Below are 20628 nucleotides of genomic sequence, written 5' to 3'. Positions count from 1 at the left end.
AGGTAAAAATTATACTTTCAACCAAAAAAGATTATTTTTAATACAAAAAGATACATTCTCAAACATGAATTTTCAAGTGAAAAATATCAATTTTGAACCAATAATGGAATAGTTGATTTCTTTAACAATGAAAAAAAATAAATAATTTTAATAAAAAATGTAATAATTGATACTTTTAATCTTTAAAATTTTAATTATAAACGGTTGAATAAAACCAAAAAAGACGAATTTCCCACAAAATAGTTGAATCTTCTAACACGACAGATTAATTTTTAATCAAACAACTGTAAATTTGATTAAAAATATCAAATTTCTAACAAAAGCGTTACAATTTTTAACAAAAAGTAAACTTAACATGGAATAGTTTCATTTTTAGTTAAAAAATTAATTTTCAAGAACATAAAAATGAATGTTCAACAAAATAGTTCAATTTTCAGTCAATGGAATGAATCCTAAACTAAAATGGTGAATCTTCAACCAAGAAATTAAATTTTTAAACAACTAGTTACATTTTTAATTAAAGAAAGAAATTTTCAAGCAAAGAGATGCATTTTTAACCAAAAATATTAATTTTCCACCAGAATGATGAATTTTTAATTCAAAATTTTCAAAAGAAAAAAAAAATTCAAGAAATTAGTTCAATTTTTAGCCAGTTAGTTCTAATTCCAAAAAAATTAAAATAATTCTAATTGTGAAATTTAATAATTGATATGTGAAGAAAGAAATATATTTTTTTTATAAAAAAAATTGTATTCAACCAAAAAATAAGAAGTTTCCACAGAATAGGACAATTCTAAACAAAACAGATTAATTTTTTAACAAAAAATTGTTTTTTAACTAAAAAAGATTAAATTACGACAAAAAGAGTTGAGTTTTTAGCCTAGATTTTTTAGTCAAGATGTAAAATAAAAGTCATCACGAAAATGTGAATTTTCAACCAATTATTTAGATTTTTCTCCTAAAATAGTTGAATTTTAAACCAAAGAGGATCATTTTGAAACCAAACTGTTAAGTTTTCATCCAAATAATTTAATTTTTCTCCCAACGAAAAAATTAGCTCAACACAAAATTTTTTTGTATAATAATTAAAAGTAAAAGAGACGAATGGGATCACAATTTTGATAATTTATAGACTAAATAATAATATCTTAATTAAACATTAAAGTTTAGTTAAATTCATAAATTATTGAAATTGTTTAAACGTTTAAAAAGTGAAGCACGGAGCGCTACTTTTGATATTAATTATAAATTCAAATTTCTGGAAATTTTCCTAAATTAAATTGTGATTAATCAGACACAAGGAACACGAAAAATTAGGGCTTTATGGAAACCATAATATTAAAAAAAAAACACTTTTTAAACAAATGTTAAGTGACTTTTCCGCTTTTGAATTCTGAAGAAAACTACCAAAAAAATAATTTATTTCAACTTTCACCGTTTTTGAAATATAGGGAAAATAATAAGTTTTTGCTTCTGATTAATTTCGGAAAATTGCTGAAATAAAATCCTGAACCTCAGGTTTTGACATTTACTATAAAAAATTGATTTTACTTAAATTTTACGAAGTGTAAACAATTTTTGTTTTGAAAACAAATTTTGGCAATTTTTGTTAAATGCTGTATTTTTTACAAATACAGTGAAACCCTTCAATAGCCTTCCCTTCTATAGCCCTTCCGAGAATTAAACCCGCGCCGTAGCTAGGTATAACAGGAGCTGTGTGGGGCGTGCGGTATCCACGGTTGTCACTCAGGCTTGAACAAACAAAAGCGGAGCGGGCTATAATGAGTTAGTTCCCACCCACCGTCAGCCCCAAAATCGACGCTATAGAAGAGTTTCACTGTAATTAAGATACTGAACTTTCCTTTTTTGTTTCTGGTAAAGAATTTAGCACTTATTTTAATTAAGAAATATTCATTTTTTTCAAAAAAATCGCCAGATGTCAAAAAAAAATTTACGTGGCAAACTTTTTCCCCTTTAAATTATCTTCAAAAAGTTCCTTTACTACTTTTCAATATTTCTCAAAACATTTTTGCCTGTCATTGACAAAGAAAAAAAATTACAAAAATTTTTCACTCAAAAATCATGAAAATTAAAAAAATGTCGGCAGATTTTGAAAGAGTGAAAGATTTATCATCTGAATGACAAAAGAGCAGGTTGCAGTCATAATTATTTTCGAAAATAAATAATTTTTTAAACGAATAGCCAACAATTTTTTCAAGAGAAAAGTTTCTTTTACATTATTTTCGCTTTTGATTTTCACTATATTTCAAGAACAGTAAATAGTAGAATGGATTTATTTTTTTAATTTTCTTCAGAATTAAAAAATGAAGAAAATAACCTATTGTTTGCTTAAAAAAGGTAAAGTTATTTTTAAAGTATCATAATTTTCCTAAAAACCTCAGTTTTCCTAGCTTTTTCATTTGTTTTTTGTGATTATCTGAAAAACCGTTACAACTATCAGAAAATCTAGATCATTTTTAGATGCAGAGACAATAATTTAAATATTTTTCTAACAAAATTAAGTTGAAAATACCGTTTAAAAAGAAAGGTTGACAAAAATGTGTGATATTTTTTAATTAGTGAAATTTAAATAAATTGGAAATTAATAAGAGCTACTTGGGTGTCATAAAAAATCAATGCATTTTTTTGTCAACCTCATGTTTAGTTTAGGATGAACAGACTTAAAAATCTTATAATAAATTATTTCATAAAAAAGAAAGTCAAATTAAAAAAAAAATGCGAAATATTATTTATACAACTTTTATTACTTTAAAACCCCAGTTTTTGAATTCATAATATGACAAAATATTCTAGAATGTTAAGCATTACAATAAATAAAAACTCATTCAATAAAATATTTTCACGATGCAAATCAAATTGATCGATTTTAAAAATATGAATGTAAGGAATTTTCCTAATAGTGAAAATCTACTTGCACTCGAAAAATGGAAATCACGATGCATGGAAATTCAAAAATATTTACACAGGATTATTTATATTTTTGATAATTGTTACATAACAATAATTATTAATAAACCTATGCAAATAAATGAAGGATTTAGAGAGGTCGACAAATTTAACTTTAAGATATAAAATTAAAATTTTTAATCACAAAAATGTTACATTAGTCATTGAGAAAGCTTAATACTTACAATTCTAAACTAACAAAAATTCAAATACTTACATTCTAAATATCTATTTTCTAAAAGTATAAATTTCTTTCCCGTGACTAAGTAATGGAAATGGAAAAGCGTGCTTGATGCAAAAATAAACAAAATTCACTAAAACAAGATTTTTTTTAAATTTGAGACAAAATTTTTCAAAACTACTTTTTAAATGAATACAAAATATGATTAATTCTGTCACATAAAAGTCGTCTCTATTCTTAAAATCTTTTTTTATGAATTGATACTCAGACTGAATTCTCAATAATATTAGGTACAAAAAAGCAGTTAAAGTATTGTATTTTGATGTTAAATTTAATAAAAATTTACTTACATCAAGTGATAAATTTTAAAGATAAATTTTTTTCGGAAAATACAAGAATAGTATAGCTGAATTGATTCTGGAACACGGTTTTGTTCCATACTAAAGGTCGATAAAGCAGTGACCGGTCAGTTACCGACAGTCAGTTTTACCGACATTTAGCCTGGAACAGAACCATGTTCCATAATCAGTGTAGCTATACTACTAAAAATATTAAAATACTGAAGAATTGATTTAAAATGAAGTTATGGTTAAAAAAATCAATAATGATTTTTCTATGATAGAATGCAGCCTGACATGGTTATTTTTTTCTGTTTTGTAAAAGTGAACTTGCGGGACTTGTGTGCAGTGTATACATAGTGACAAGTGTCGTAAAGTTTCATACAATTTTTAATAAAATATTCATTAATTTATATAAATATTTTCAATGAAAAAAATATATAAATTGCGTAGCACCTTCAACCCACTTCAGGCAGTTTCAGAAATACTTCAGAAAACTGTATCTAAAAAGTTATCAGTCATCACTCACGTCCTTGAAATCCGAAATTGAATGAAAAGAATTTTTCGCTATTCTTTCCATAAATCGGGTTCAGTTTCACAAAAAATTATTTTGATTCAAATAATTAAGTTAACTATTTATAAATTTTTCCTAAAACAATTAAATGGAAAATTATTTGTAGATAAATTAAATTACTCAAATTGCTTTGAACATAAATAATTTACTTAGTAACTATTAATCACATATTACACAATGAAGCAACATCAATGTTATTTGCGACGACATTTAGCGAACGTGAGTGGAAAACTCGAAGGAAAGGAGGGAAGGATATGAACAATGAAATTTCGAAAAAATTTGACTAGCCAGACCTGAATTGTGATTTATAATAATTATGTTCGCCCAATGCACATCCATATATTATATGCATTTTCGAGGGAGAAACGTATAAGCATTTCGATTATGTTCATAAAAAAATTTAAGTATTTTAAGCACCAGTAAGGTATTTAAAAAATAAAAATAAAATTGGTAAATTATTAATTTATATTTTAAAGCAACCTATATGAATGATATTTGTATTTGGGTTTGCAAAAAATAAATACACTGAATGTTAAAAAAATTATCTTTTATGACATCACTTTAAAAGTGACAAATATAATTAATTAGAGATACAGTTCAAAAGAACAGATTCCCAAAAAATGTTGAGTCCCTAACATTTTCGAGCGTATGTAGTTTTTTTATTCGAAGGGGAAAATAATTTTTAATGCAAAACACAAATTTCGAATAACTATTTATTTTTTTATTTATTCGGTTATTTGTTTTCAAGATGGAATAAACAAAAAATATTTAAAAGGTTATTCAACCAAATATTTGAATTTTTATTTTAAAAATATGAATACATAACGAAAAATGTAATAGTTTATATTTTAACCAACAAATATTTAAATTATAAATAAAAAAATGTTTGATTCATCTAAAAAAAATCTTCGACAAAATAATTGAATCTTTAACAAAAAAAAATGTTAACCAGTTGCTATTTTCACCAAAGATGGAATTTTGTCCAACAGTCAAGAAGAACAAAATATGAATTTTTGACTGCAATGATGAACCCTGAACCAAAAAATATAAAAATAGTTAAATTCTAAACTTAAACAAATTAATTCAAGTTAAACAGTTTCATTTTTAATTAAAAAAGCCAAATTATAATTTTAGGAAAAAAGTACATTTAAATGCGAAATAGAAATTTCGAAAAAGTATTTATTTTTTGAGGTTATGTAAATACAATCTTTTTAAGATTCTTGAGAAAGTTCTAAACAAATTTTAAAACATTTCAGATATCTCAAAAAAGTATAAATTTTTGAACTCAAAGGTTTTTGCAAAATTTTGGGAAAAAACTTGGAATAAATTTAAAAATATTTGATTTAATTCATAAATAACTAATGAAGCGCATAAAATTACACGTAAAATTATGAAAAGTCTGCGCAAATAAAAAATTGCTTTAAAATCTTTCAGATCTTTTTCGATATTTTTAGAAATCTTCTGAAATTTAAAAAACATATTTTTTATAAAATATTAAAAAGTTGACATTTTATATTAAACTTTTTGAAATATTTTCGAATTGTAAATCATTTGTAAATTTTTCTTGAACTTATATATGTTTTGAATATCTTTTTAAATGATTTGTATTTTATCTTTTTTTAATTCAGGAAAATGAAAATAATTGACTACAAATATTTCAAATTCTTTTTTTACTAATGAATAATAAATAAGCTCAAATTTCCCCAGAAATCTCAAGAAAATTGTTTCAATGTCATGAAACCTTTCAAAATCCTTGAAGAGCTTCAAAATTTTAATTAAAAATTCTCCAAAATGTTAGTTATGTTTAAACTTTTTTTTCATATTTCCTTATCATTAATCTCTTCAAATGTTCTTAAAAATTATTTCTTTTTAAATGAAAAATAGATACAAATATTCCAAGAAATCTTAAACGAAATTTATCGTCTTCAAACCATCCGGAAGCCTTAAAAAGCTTTTGAATCTTTTTTGAAATCTTTAAAAATCTGCATTTAAAAAAAAATTATATTCAAGTTTTACATAATTTTTTAGTCTTTTCCAAACTGTTGAGTATCCCTTCTTGTTGAAGGTGCTCGAATTTTTTTATTAAAGTTTACATAAAAATATTCGATTTCGATTTCTGAAGATCTACATTTGAAGAAATTTTTGGAACTCTTTGCAGGTTTTGAATTATTTTTTAAACTCTTAAAAACTTCTGAACGTCTCTTACACTTATTTGAATTGTTAAAAATGTTTTAAGCTTTCGAATTTTTTTATATAATACCTTAAACTCATTTTTGAAATTTTAGGAAATCATTTGAAATGTTTCGAAATCTTTTCAAATTTTTTGAATCATTTTAAAGTCTCTAAATCTTCTAAATATCTTTTAGAATTGTTTGAATTCTTCCTAACATTATTCAATAATTCAAAATATCTTAGAAAATTGTCTTAAAATCTTACAGATTCTTTTTTGAAAATTTTAAAAATCTTTCGCAATGTTGTTAAATATTTACAAATAATCTTCAAAATTTCATTTAAAAACAAAATAAAATCTTAGGAATCTTAAAAAAATTTATTCTTTCAATTTTTTGGGGTTTTTTTTAATCTTCTCAAAATATAAATAAATTTTTAATCTTTTCGAAAACTAAAAATATCTTTTGAAATAATTCAGTTTTTCTTCATTTTTTTCAATCTTGTCAAATTAAAGACATTGTTTTGAAGTCTTCCAAAATCCTTTTCAACATATTTTGAAGATGAAAAAAGTAAAAATTACTCCTTAAAAATGAACCCAAAATAAATTAAAATGTTCGATTTTCGTAATTTTTTGCAAACAATCAGGTTCTTGAGAACAATCACGTTACTAAAATTTTTTAAGAAAAAGGATATTGTTTACTATCTTGAAAAAAGTATCTGAAATAAACTGCTAATAATAAAATGAAATTCGCACCAAAATAATTTATATAATGCCCTACTTCAAAATAAATTGTTCTTTAAAATCAAATGAAAAATTATTTACATTATCCGCGAGATGGCTTAAAGCGAATGACATAATTTAGAAACTATTTCAGAGTAATGTTTCCAGGCCATGTTCGTATTTTCAGTAGTCGTGGAAAATCTCGTGGTGGAAAATGCAAAGGCCCCTGACAGGGTTGACGCCTAGGGGGAATTTAATACTGAGTTTCATGCAATTTTCTCACCAACACTAAAGCATTCCACTAGGAAAGTCTCTTACTTTACAGATGCATGTGTACCGAGAAAAAATATATTACTCTCAAATTGATTTTTATTTTAGCAACAAAAATCCAGCCAAGGGAATGCAAATTAATTATTTTTCCTTTTAAAAAATCTTCACCATAAGTAAACATTTCGTTTTTTAATTTCATCAACTTTTTCTATTTTAAATATTTTACAGTAATAAGGAGAGAAGCCCAAATATCAGACGTGTGAACGTGCGGTCTATAATACCGCACGGCCATACGTCCATACTAATTTGTCACTTTCTGCTCAAAAAGGGATAATCTAACCTTGTAATCGTTGAAATCTACAGCATTTCTGATTCTTTCAAAATATGTGAATTCCCTTAAAATATTTTAAATATCCTAAAAATTCCTTCTAACTTTAAAATATACCCTGAAATCATTAAAATCCTTTTAAGCCCTTAAAATTAATTGGAAACCTTTTAAATACACTAAAACATTTCGACATTTTTTTGAATCGTTTTAAGCATTTTAAAGTTTTCGAAAATTTATTGGCATTTATAAAAGTACTCAAAAATCCCAGTGGAATATCTTCAAATGATTGAAATCTCCTATTTAAAATATCTTCGAGTCTTTTTAAATACCCTAAAATATTTTTTATTCGTGTGAAATCTTTTAAAATCCTTTAAAATATTTCTAATCGTTTGAGAATTCATTTAAAAATTTAGAATTACCCTAAAATCTTTTTAAGTTTTTGAAATCCTATTAAATGATTGAAATCTATTTAAAATGTCTTGGAGACTTTTAAAATACTCTAAAATATTTCAAATCCTTTGAATATTTTTCAAGCTCTTTAAAATTTCTTGGGGCTTTTAAAAATAACTTAAGATCCTTTGGAATCCTTTCAAGTGTTTATAATCTATCAGAATTTAAAGTCCTTTAAGACAATCTAAAATATTTCAAAAGCTTTGAATATTCTTTAAGCTCTTTAAAATTTCTTGGAGCTTTTAAAAGTAAACTAAAACCCTTTGGAATCCCTTTAAGTGTTGAAAATCTATTAAACTTGTCTTAAAGTCTTTAAAATTACTCTAAAATATTTCAAATCTTTTGAGACCTTTTGAAATTCCTTGAAACTTTTCTTGAATATTTTTTCTGGCAAATTGTTCTGGAAAATTCGTTGAAATTTTTAAAAACACAATAAAATCTTTTAAAACCCCTTCAAATTATACAATCTTAAAAATTCCTTGAAATCCTTTAAAATAATCTAAAATATTTTGGAATCCTTTAAATAATTTTTAAGCTCTTGAAAATTCATTGGATAACCTAAAATCCTTTGGAATCACTTCAAGTGTTTAAAATCTATTAAAATTGTCTTAGAGTCTTTTAAATTACCTTAAAATATTTCAAATCTTTTGAGACCTTTTGAAAGTCCTTGAATCTTTTTTTGATTTTTTCTGGAAAATTGTTCGGGAAAATTCCTTGAAGTTTTTAAAAGCACAATAAAATCTTTTCAAAGCCCTTCAAATTATGAGAATCTATTGAAAATATCATTGAGTCTATTGAATTACCCTAAAATATTTCAACCCCATTAAAATCTTTCGAAATCTTTTGAAACATTTTAAAGCTTTTAAAAATTCCTTGGAATATTAAAAAGCAGTCCTTAATACTTATGAATCTCTTGAAATAATTGGAATATATTCAAAATTTCTTAGAGTCCCTAAAATGAGCCTAAAACATTTTAAATTCGTTGAAACCTATTAAAAACCAATTGGAAACCTTTAAACTACTCAAAAATATTTCTCATCATTTGAAATCTTTTGAAATCCTTTGAAACTTTTTTTGTTCTTTAAAATTCCTTGCAATGTTTTAAAGTATATAAAAAGCCTTTGAAATAGCTCCAAATGATTGAAATATATTAAAAACGTCTTGGAATCTTTTAAATCACTATAAAATATGTCTAATCCTTTAAAATTTTTTGAAATTCTTTGAAATTTTTAATAATTATTTATAATTTATTAAAAAATTTAAAAGCATCGAAAAATACTTCGGAATCCCTTACAAATTATTAAAGTTATTTAACATTTCTTTGAATTTTTAAAAATACTATAAAATCCTTTGGAAACCCTTCAAATTATTAAAATTTATAAAAAAATTCATTGAGATTATTTGGAATATCCTAAAACATTTCAAATTCTTTCAAAACTTTTAAACTCCTTTAACAATATTTGAAGTTCTTGAAAATTAATTTGAATTTTTTTAAACACCATGAAATCTTTAAAATCTTTCGAAATGTTTTCAAATTATTACAATATAATATAAATCTCTTGGAATCTTTTTTAAAAAAATTATTTAAAAAAATGACTACAGTGACTTTATCTGAAAAAGTGTCTAAAAAGTTGGCTTACACAAAATGTTTAAAAAGTGACTATGTGGCAGCCCTGAGTATTTTTGAGATTTATTTAAAGTTTTTCTTATAGCAATTCCTGAATTTCGCATTTTTCAAAGCCCCAGATATTCTTTAGAAAGTAATCAAAAGTCTTTGCTTACGAAGTCGGTTTCAATTCAATTTTAGATTGATGAGTTTTCTTTCAAAGTAATATATCTATCATATTTTTTAATAAAAAATATACATCTGAAAAGTTCAATAAAAGAGTTTCTCGGGCTTTAATTTCAAGCAATTATTTTTAAAAGGTATTACCATTTAAAGACATTAAAGAGCAGGTTTTGAAATTTTAGATTAATAAAAATGTCGATTCTAAAACCATTACTTCGGCCAAATAATTTTTAAAAAACAAGAAAAAAATATATCTCTATCCGGATTTGAACCGGGACCGACACTATCCATGAGTGGAGCAAACGGTTAGCGCTACAATCACGGATAGTGGCGTTCTCGCTTCAAATACAAGCCGAGGCAGATTTTTTATTGTTCTTTAAAAATTATTTGACTGAAGTAATCATTCTAAAACTGAAATTTATATATTTATCAAGTCATAATTTAAAAAAAAAATTGTACTATACAATTTTATTTTATTTTAAAAATAAAGCAAAGGAGAAAATAATAATTTCTGCGAATGGAATTGTTTGTAGATTTTATGAGCACTTTTCAGATTGTCCTTGTGTATCCAGTTTCACGTTGAAACTATTTTTCTATATATTTTTTTATTTATTTTTTTTTTCGAACATTATATTCCTCTGAAAGAATACACTTTTACGCGATTCACTTTGAGCCATTTTAAAAAAACCTGCTTTTAAATATTAAATCTTTCATTATTCAGAAAAGGAATTTAATCTTTTTGTAAAATAAAGAGGACGACTGAAAAATACGAAAAAATAAATTTCGCGACGCTACAAAAGTAAAAAAAAGAAATATTTTAATTACAGAATTCCTGAAATTCCTAAATTATATTAAATTATTAATTATTATAAATACTTAGCTCCTCAAAAATATTTGGGCCACGCTCACCAAATTTAAGCGAACCCTGATACGGCCAAAATAAAAAAAAGTTACAAAATATTTTTATATGATGAACTAATTTTTAATTTAATTAATTAACTGTTTTCTCGTTTATTCATCATCGGTAATTATATATTATAGGAAAATTGATTAGTAATAAAGAATCCATTTTGTGAATTTTGAATTATCGGTTGGTCCCAAATAACGGAAATAATAGAATTTAACAAAAATAAAACCAATTAAAAACATTTATTTTCAAATTTATTTGTTGAAGTAATATTTTGTTACTAAAAAATTTACTTATGGAGTAACTCGGATTTAAATGGTATTATTATTTCTGAATATATTTATTATTATTTATTGAAAATGTAAATTTTTTATTTCGCTAGATACAATTTTTTTCAAAATCCAGGGTTAGGAAGAATTTAAAAAACAAAAAATTGTTAAGAATTAAATACGGGAATTTAGAAATAAAATAATTCGTGAAATTAAAATTTTTATTTGGGATCTCTTTAGGCTTGACTCTGGGTGTGTAGAATCCGCTGTTCGAATACAAACATTTTCAGAAATAAATTATTTTAAATTTCAAATTTAGAAATGATAAACTTGATTTAAAATTTAAAAAATTCTAGTCTCCTTATTATATGTAGGAAAATTGGAAAAAGAGGAAAAGGGACTACTGAAAAATCCCAAAAAATAGAATTTTCAACACTGTAGAATTTCCGGAAACGAAAATTCTTGAAATTAGAAAATTGATAACAATTTTAAATTTCCAGGTTAGAAAATTATCGAGTTTTTATAATATTGCAATAAAAAAAAATTTATGAATAATCAAGTGAAAAATAATAAATAATATAAAAAACTTTTCTTTAAATAAAGATAATTTTTTATTATTCTAAATTTTATATTTGATTTTTAACCATTTTTTAAATATTTATATTCAGGAGTTCATAAATTTCCCTCTTTTAGCAATTTTATTTCCGAAATTTGCTATTATTGGGAATTAAAAAATTTCGTAATGTGATCAAACGGTCGGAAATTTTATTATTTTGGAGTTTAAAATTGTCGGATTTTTTATAATTTCTAGAATTTTCGATATCAAATATTTCCTTACAGCGATCGAATTATCAAGAAAAAATAATTCCCGCAACCGGAAAAATTCCCGAAATTGCAAGAATACAACATTTCAGAGATTAGAAAACAATTCTGGAGGTAGAATTTTTATTGCTGAATTAGTATTTTAGAACAATTTTCGAATTTTGTTGAGAAAAATTGTACAAGCAAAAAATTAACATTATTTTTCTAATTCTGCATACAACTAGTCATTTATTTATTTAGGAACCTTAGGATAATAATCGATAATTTACATTTTACATGCAAGTTGAAAACTTCTAAAATAGAAATATTAAATGTTAATAATAATTACATTTTGTTATAAGAAAAATATGTATGCAATACATCTTTTTCAAATATTTATTTGATTTAATTTTCCTCGAAAAAGATTTTTTCAATCAAAGAAATTAATAAAAAAAAGATGTATTGCACACAGTTTAAAAAATGTAATTTAATTATTATAAATATTTAATATTTATTGTCGAAAATAAAATTTTTCTCTTTTTTCTTTTCTTTCCTATTTAATATTTAATTTTTATTATTAAATTTTAATTTTTAAATTGATGAGAATGATTAAATCAAATAATAAAACCAACTTAATTTTCTTTCCCTTTCATTATTTTTAATGAAAATTCTCGTCTTTCAATCCTTGTTTACTTTTTAATTACACTAATATTGATTTAATTTTGAATAAATATTTTCGTTACAGCATTTAAACTACGCAATAAAATAAGATTTAAAAAAAATTTTTTTTAGTTTTTAATTAGGACGTGCTGTGGTACTAGTGTATTGGCCAGGGGCGAGGTGAGGGTTTACAGAAACTAACACTCATTAATTAACAGACATGTGTATATACATTTATATTTATAACTACTTGATTACTTGACTATACATTATAAAAAAGGGAAACAAAACGTTTTACATTGTCCAAAGACTTGTTATAACGCACACGGATCTAGGGGCTTTTTCATTCCAAACGGAATGTACACATTTTAAAAAATAATTCCTTTGAAAGTGTTGCAGAAAGACGTAGTTTTCAGTAGGGATCGGAACAGAGCCACTGTGAAGTTAGCTGACGAACGTAGCTAGGTAGCTAGGTTAGAGCAGGGGCAAGCGTACGCACTCACGCCTGGCCCGTCGGTCGAGGAGTGGGGATGCGTAGCAACGTACGTGCATACGTCCCCTCTTCCCGACCGACGGGCCAGGCGTGAGTGCGTACGCTTGCCTCTGCTAACCGGGGTTCTCCGCCTGTGAGCGGTGAGCTGCGTTCGTCAGATTTCACACTGGTTTCAATCCGCACCCTGGTTTTCAGCAATACCAAAGACATATCATTCAGTCTTCGCCAGTGGACCAAAACAGTGTTTTTTTCCAGACGTGAAATTTTCGTTTTTGTGAAAATTGAAAATTTTCTAACAAAAAAAGACTATTAAAGTTTATTTAAAAAATTTGTCATGAATAATACTTTTTGATTTGAATATTTGTATTTATAGAAATGTTTTCTGTTGGACTTAATTATTATGAAATTGTCAAAGTAGAGAAAATTATTTTCTGTGTAATAGGTTCATTTATGAAAACAGGAAACACATTAGCAAATAATTTATGTCCAATTGATTACATTCCTACGTGCGCATGGACCTCAAATGGTAACTCGACGATCCCGAATCACATTACGACTATCTATTATGAACCCAGATTACAATTGAAATTGATTTTGGTCCAATGTACTTCTATTGTTTAAGAAGTGAATTTAGGGCCGCAAACCAATTTATTTAAAATTTACCGTTTTTCATTATCAATAATAATTTTTAGATAATTAAAATAAATGCTATTCAATTATAGTACTTTTTATGAAGAAAATTCCTACTTATTTTCTAAGAAAATAATTTTACGTTTTTTTTTACAATCCTCAGTAGAAAACAGTTATTACCATATTCGGATACATTATAAAATTTTTCCAAATATATTTTCGTTTACTTTTTGGCTATACGATGATCGAAAGATTGGACGAGATTGCTAGAAAAACTGCTGGAGTCCACTGTTACGAATCACGTTACCCAAAAATGACCATTTTTTTGTTTAAAATAATTTGAAAACAATCGACAATTTTATTTTTGTTGAACACTTAAAATTGATTTTCAAATAAAAAATATATAGAAAATGGAAAATTTTAAAATGAATCTTTATTTATTTTAAATTCTCAAACGTTTTTTTTTTTTCAAAATTAATATCTTTTTTATACTTCACATGGATGCACATGATGGGATGAACATATTATAATAAAAAGTGCAAATCTTATCTGACAAGTCGAGCGAGGGTGAAAAAATAATTCTTTCTCTTTTTTTACAATTGTTAAGTATATGTTAAGCTAATATTTAATATTTATATTTTCAGAACTGAAAATTAAATAATAATATTACTAAAAATCATAAGTTAAATAATAGAAAGTATTTTCATTTTTCAGCCTCGTTCATACGAGCCTCTCTCTCTCTCTCTCTCTCTCTCTAGATAATAATTTCACTAAGTTTTTTTTGTGCAAGGGCAGTCGTTTCGAATTTGTAACATTGAGTAATAAGAGCCGATTAGCACCTGCTGCTTTATCAACAAAAATTCAGAAAAATTCTATATTTCAGTCCTTTTTCTAAATGAAATGAATTGAGTCCCTATATACAAAAATTGAAATGAATTTAAAAACAGTAAAAATTTATATTTATATTCAGAAATGCTCTAAAAAATTCAGTTTTTTTAAATTTAAGTTTGGCGCCTGAAAAACTGTTTCAAGAAATATGAAAATCAGAACAAAATTTCATTCTAAAGATATCTTCTATTAATTCAAATAAAAATGTATCTAAATGATATGGAAAATTTTTTAAAAGTTTAAATAAAGATTAATATTATTTTTGGGTACAATTGCGAAAAGATAACTTAAAAATATTGCCCTAAAATTATTTTTGGCATAGGTTAATGCAAAATTAAGTTATTAACCATTTTTGTTTAAAATTTTTTTTTAATTTGAAAAAATCTTGATTTAAGATCAAAATTTTGAATCACATCGAAATACATATATTTTTGTTTTTATACTTTTCCTATAAAATTAATATGTTTTAAGAAAGCTGAGACTAAATCTGTTTCAAATACCAATTAACAAAATGATATAGATTTTTTTTAATAAAAAAGACTATTTCTACAAAAAGGACATCTTTTTATTGTTTTAAATTTGTTTGTTCAACTTGTATGTATGTTTTTATCAAATTTCCAAAAAAAGACCTCTTGCTCATTTATGCTCTATTACATCTTTTTTTCTTTAATTTAAAGAAACACGTTTTTCGACCAAAATTGTTTTTGCAAACAAAAATAATGTCAAAAAAGTTAGCTTCTATGTTAATTTCGATTTTACCTTCTAGCTGGATTTAAAAAACTTGACAAACAGAATTGAATAGAAAACGCACTTTTTTAAATCTTAAATTAAAAAAAAGGCTTTGTATATTTTGGAAAACAAATTATAATTTGTTAATTTTAAACCTTTTTGTAATAAAGACACATTCTGTAGCTGGAAGATTCTATGGTTTGAAGAGTACGGAATTGGTTATAAGAAAAATGAAATTTTTAGTTTTTTCTTTTAATAATTGACTAAATTTAATCAAATATTAATTAATTTTATAGGGTCACTTTATCTCGTTTTTGAATATCCACCCTTCAAAATTAATAAATACTTTCCTAAATTTAATTTATTCCTGAATGAAAATCGGAACATTCTATTTTGCCTTCTTTTCTAATTTTAATTTTAAGGGAAAAAACGTAAATAACAAAAATGTGTTTCGATGTGATCTACACGTTTCATAAACAACATTCTTTTCTAAGATCAACATGTCGCGAAATTCCTGGAAAAAATTTAGATTTTAAAATTCTCTTCATTTAAAGCTTTTGCTTGTGATGCATAAAAAAATCCCTGGTCCAATTATTAAGTCAATATTATTAAGTGAACTTTTTGAAAAAAAAACCTTTTTTATAATTTTTCAACAGATAACATCTTGTTAGTTTTTCATTTTTATAGTTTTGTAGCCCCAGACAGAAAATCGAACTTTTTCCCAAGGATAGTGAGTAAGTGAATGTGAAAGGAAATGAAGGGATAGGTAGTAGGTGAAATGAGGGGAAAGTTAGTAGGTGAAATTAGTTAAAATATAGAAAGGGAAGGTAGGGGAACTAAGGTGAAGATAGAAAAGCAGAAGTAGGGGAAGTAAGGAAAAATGAGAGGGGAAAGTATGGCAAGTGAGGGGAAATGAGAGGAGAAGTAGGTGAAGTAGAACAGGAAATTTAGGAGAGTACGGGAATGTCAGAGAAAGTAAGGAAAGGTTAAGAAGTGTAAGAAAGGGAAAGTGAGGGGAAAGAAAATAGGAGAGTAAAGGAAAATAAGAAGAAATAAAGGGAAGAGAAAAGAGTGGAAGTAAGAGAAGTGAGGAGAAATTCTGGGATAAGAAGCAGGGAACGTGGTCAGGAGAAGTTGAAGGAAAAGTAAATGGATTGGAAGTGAAGTAGTCGAAATGAGAGGAAAGGGGGTGACTAGGCGAAGTGAGACGATATGAAGTGAGGTAAAGAAGGGTGAGCGAGAGAAAGTGAGGGCAGAGGAAGTAGCTGAAATGAGGAGATCGAGGTAGGGGAAGTGAAGGAAAGGGAGAGAAGAAGTAAAGAAAGAAATAGAATTAAGTGGAAATGAGAAGAGGAAAAGTGAGGGGAAAGGCGGGAACTGAGAGGGGAGGGGTGCACGTGAAATAATGCAGGGAAGATAGAAATGGGGAGAGGAAAAGTAGGGAAAAAGAAAGGAAATCAGAGAAAGAGAAGTAGATGAAGTAGTGCAGGAATGATAGGAAAATAGGCAATGTAAGAGAAAATAGAGGGAGGAAAAGGAGGATGAGTAAGGGAAAGCGAGAGGAGAAAAAACAGGGGAATTTGGGAAACTGAGCAGAAGCAAGAAGAATTAAGGCAAGTAAGGAAAGTAAACAGATATGAGGAGAGAGAAAGAAGGGTGCGTGATAGAAAGTAGGGTGCGAGGAAATGAGGGAAGGGAAGAAGGTTGAGTGATAGATAATGAGGGCAGAGGAATTGGGAAAAATTAGTGGAAGTGAGTTCAAGTGAAGAAACGGGAAGTGATTGGACGAAAAGTGAGTGGATGGGAAGTGCGTGATGAGCAAGTGAGGGGCGGGAAAGTAGGAAAAGTAAATTGAGGAAAGCAAAAGTAGGGGAAGTGTCGAGGGACGGTGAAATTCTGAGAAGGAGAGGTTCAAACGACTTAATAACGTCTTGATAGGCTACAAAAACATCCTTTGTACGCTCGCGGCGCCTACTTTAACTAATCCTTGGTTTAAGCTCTCAGTAAAGATTTTGATTTTGAATAGCCAATGGCGTGACACCACACGGACCTGAAGATAAAGCAGCGCAGTCAATTTTATGAGTCACCATAAAGAGAGTGGCGTAAAGAGTGGTGACAGCTTTTTTGCAATCTATGAATATGCACGTATAAATAAATGAATCTTTTATGAGTTGATAGATTGATGGAGAGGTTATAGGTCACTCAAGTAAAAAGTAAGGTGAAAACAGTCTGTCGTAGTCCATGAAACGCTGAAGAGGGCCGGAGGTACTTACCATGTGTATCATACTTACTGGAAAAGTTCCGCGTTGCCAGCATCGTGGTCAAAATAGCGCCCTGTAAGCAAAATTAAAAACAATTAGAGGCGATTTAAGAAAAATTCTAGAGCTTCAAAATAACAAAGGGTTATAATTTATAAAGTAATAATAGACCCTTTTCGAAATTTTTCCAGAAAACCGATTTAAAGAAATTTTTTAGTTTACGCATAAACCGCGATGCGTGTGTTTCTAGCGTCCTGGATTTGCAGCGAGAAGTTTTGGGCTCGAATCTTGCTGCAGGCATTTTTCTAACAATTTGTTTTTTACATAAAATTTTTTGTTTATTGCGGTTAACTATTAAATTGGTTTTAATCAAGCCAAAATATCTGTTGGCTTTTAGAGAAAATAGTTTAATTTTCGACAGAATAATTTAATCTTTAACAAACTAGTAGAATGTTTACCCAACTTATTAAATTTACAACCAAAAAATATGCATTTTCAACAAAACCATCTAAAAATAATCTAAACTAAAAATGTAGCAATTGATATTTGCACGAAACAAGATTTCAAAAACAAGAAATCAAATTTTCATTTGAAAAATTGCGTTTTTAACAAAACCACTTAAATTTTAAGAAACTAGTCGAATTTAAACAAAAAGACGAATTTTCAGTAAAAAATTTTGCTTGAATAGACTAGTTGAATTTTTAACTTACAAAGTTGGATTTTGATCGAATCTTCAAATAAAAACGATTAAACAGTAGAATTCTCAAGAGAAAAAGATGCATTTAAAAAAATAGATTAAACTTTAACAAAAAGAAGTTTAATTTCTTAAAAAAGATGAATACTGCACAAAAAATATATTAGTTGATATTTCAACAAAACAACTACATGTTTAACCAAATAGTTCAATTTTCAAGCTAAAAATTTAATTTTCTAACAAACAGATGAATTTTCAACCAAGACAATTAATTTTCTAAAAAGAACATAATACATTTTTAATTTTTCTAACTCATATCAAAACATTTTTAAACTCTTGACATATAAAAATTTTTTCTTATAAGGTTTTATATAATTGTTATTAAATTATAGGGAGTAAAACGCCAACAAAAAAATGAATTTATAAACAAAAAAAAGAATTTTCAACCAAATAAGCAATTTTTTAACAAAAAAGACTAATTTTTAATAAAAAAAATTAATTTTAAATCGACAACAACAAAAAATCAAATTTTAAACCGAAAACTTAAATTTCCAACAATCGCCAATTTTATAAACTCTAAACATTTAAAAATTTATTTTTATAAAGTTTTATATTATTTATTTTTAATATTAGTAAGTAAAAATCCCAGAACAAGGAATCGAATTTTTAAACCAGAAGACAAATTTTAACCGAAAATATAAATTTTCTAACAAAAAAGTATACCTTTTAGGAAAAAATTATCACTTTACTAGTTGAATTTGAAAAATACAACGATTAATTTTATTAAAAATGATCAAATTTTTAAACAAAAGAGATTAAAATTCAACAAAACACACTTGCATTTAAAAAATAAGAAAACAGTTCAATTTTTAAACAAAAAAGAATAAACCTCAAACAACAACAGTTGAATTTCTAACAAAAAAATCAATAATGAACAAAAAAACAATAGTTTAACAACAAAAAATTAAATTTTAACCTACAAATATAAATTAAGAAACACAAACATGATTTTTCAACTAAGAAGATTAATTTTATATAAAAAAAACATGATAAATTTTTTAATTATTTATCTAATATCAAGTATTTTCTAAACTCTTAACAATTAAAAAGTTGCTTTAATGGAGTTTAATATAATTTTATTTTAATTTTTGGAAATAAAAATCCAACAAAAGAATGAAGTTTTTAACTAAAAAGTTGAATTTACAAAAATATAACTAAATTTTCAACTTACAAATTCAGGTGAACTGTTAACTAACAAAGATAAATTTCCAAATAAATATAAAAAATTTGAATTCCATTTTAAAAATTGTCGAAAGAATAGTTTAATTTTTGCTCCAAAAAAGTGGCATTTTCAACAACAAAAAAAGATGAAAACTACATAAAGAATATAGTAGTTGAGGTTTAGACAAAAAATTAAATTTTTAACCGAAAAGAAGAAATTTTCAACATAAAGAAAAAATTAATTTAAAAAAATTGATTTTTAAACGATTCATTTTCTACCAAAAAGAAACAATCAAGTTTTTAATTATTAAACTCGTATCAAAAATGGTATAAACTTTTTCCATTCAAAACATTTTGCTCTGAAGTTATATATTCTTTGTTTTTTTTATTAGGAAATAAAGTACCAATAAAAACATTGAGTTTTCATCTGAGAAGTTTAATTTTCAACAAAATAACTATATTTAAGAAGACAGGTGAACTTTGAACGATTTATTTTTTACCAAAAAAGATATAGTAAATTTTTAAACTATTGAACTTCTATCAAAAATGTTATAAACTTCTATTCTATAAAAATGTCCTATTATCGAATTTTATGTTATTTATTTTTAAAATTAGTAAATAAAAATCCAGGACGGTGATCGCGCACTTGTATTGACAACTATTGTTCTAAATAATAAATTGTTTTAATATTTTATTTTTAAAACTAGTTTTTTCTTAACCTCGGGAATTGTGACCTCCTTTTGTCTGGATGTGAAAAACTTGTTTTTCAAAGCCCTCATGTCGATATTGACAAGGAATGTATAGGAGCTTTCAATGCAGAAAAGTTTTTCACTTCATCACTAACGCTTTCTTCAACTTGCATATCAATTTTCTCAAACCAGACCAAAGAAATGTAACAAAAGGTTACGTCAATTTTCTTTGCATTTTCCACTTTCCTTAGAAGTTGAATCTTTTCTATTTCAAATTTTTTTTATTTTCAGAAAAGCTCAAAAATAGAAGCTTTTTCAAAAGATATTATGAAATAATGTTTACAATTTTATTCCTTTATTTATGAAATTTTTAGTTATTTAGTAGTTTATATATTTTTTTAATTCAAAATAAAATTCAAATTACAGGGTGTCTTCTCAAATCCTGAAAAAATTCGCATTGCTTAAAACAATCGACTCGGATTATGTAACGATTTCAAAAATTTATTATAAACAATTTTTTTGCTGTTTTTAGGTTTTCAATTTATATGATTAATTTAGAAAGTTTTGAAAAATTATATTACAAGCAATTTTTAAATATAATA

At 25.7% G+C, this 20628-nt stretch overlaps 1 protein-coding gene across 14 annotated transcripts in view; it reads right to left on the bottom strand.

The window, feature by feature from the left end:
- LOC117177967 (calcium/calmodulin-dependent protein kinase type II alpha chain) overlaps positions 1-20628 on the bottom strand; it is a 590749-nt gene that overhangs the window by 89803 nt on the left and 480318 nt on the right. For 9 of the 14 annotated variants that reach the window (XM_033369108.1, XM_033369109.1, XM_033369113.1 and 6 more), the window contains exon 10: positions 17438-17498. In XM_033369108.1, coding sequence (XP_033224999.1) covers positions 17438-17498 — 61 coding nt within the window. The remainder of the gene's footprint in view (positions 1-17437; positions 17499-20628) is intronic. The other 5 variants (XM_033369111.1, XM_033369112.1, XM_033369121.1 and 2 more) reach the window with 1 other exon arrangement.

The sequence above is a fragment of the Belonocnema kinseyi genome, chromosome 8 (assembly GCF_010883055.1).
Source record: "Belonocnema kinseyi isolate 2016_QV_RU_SX_M_011 chromosome 8, B_treatae_v1, whole genome shotgun sequence".
Classification (NCBI taxonomy): domain Eukaryota; kingdom Metazoa; phylum Arthropoda; class Insecta; order Hymenoptera; family Cynipidae; genus Belonocnema; species Belonocnema kinseyi.
This window is presented reverse-complemented; position numbering and strand designations above follow the sequence as displayed.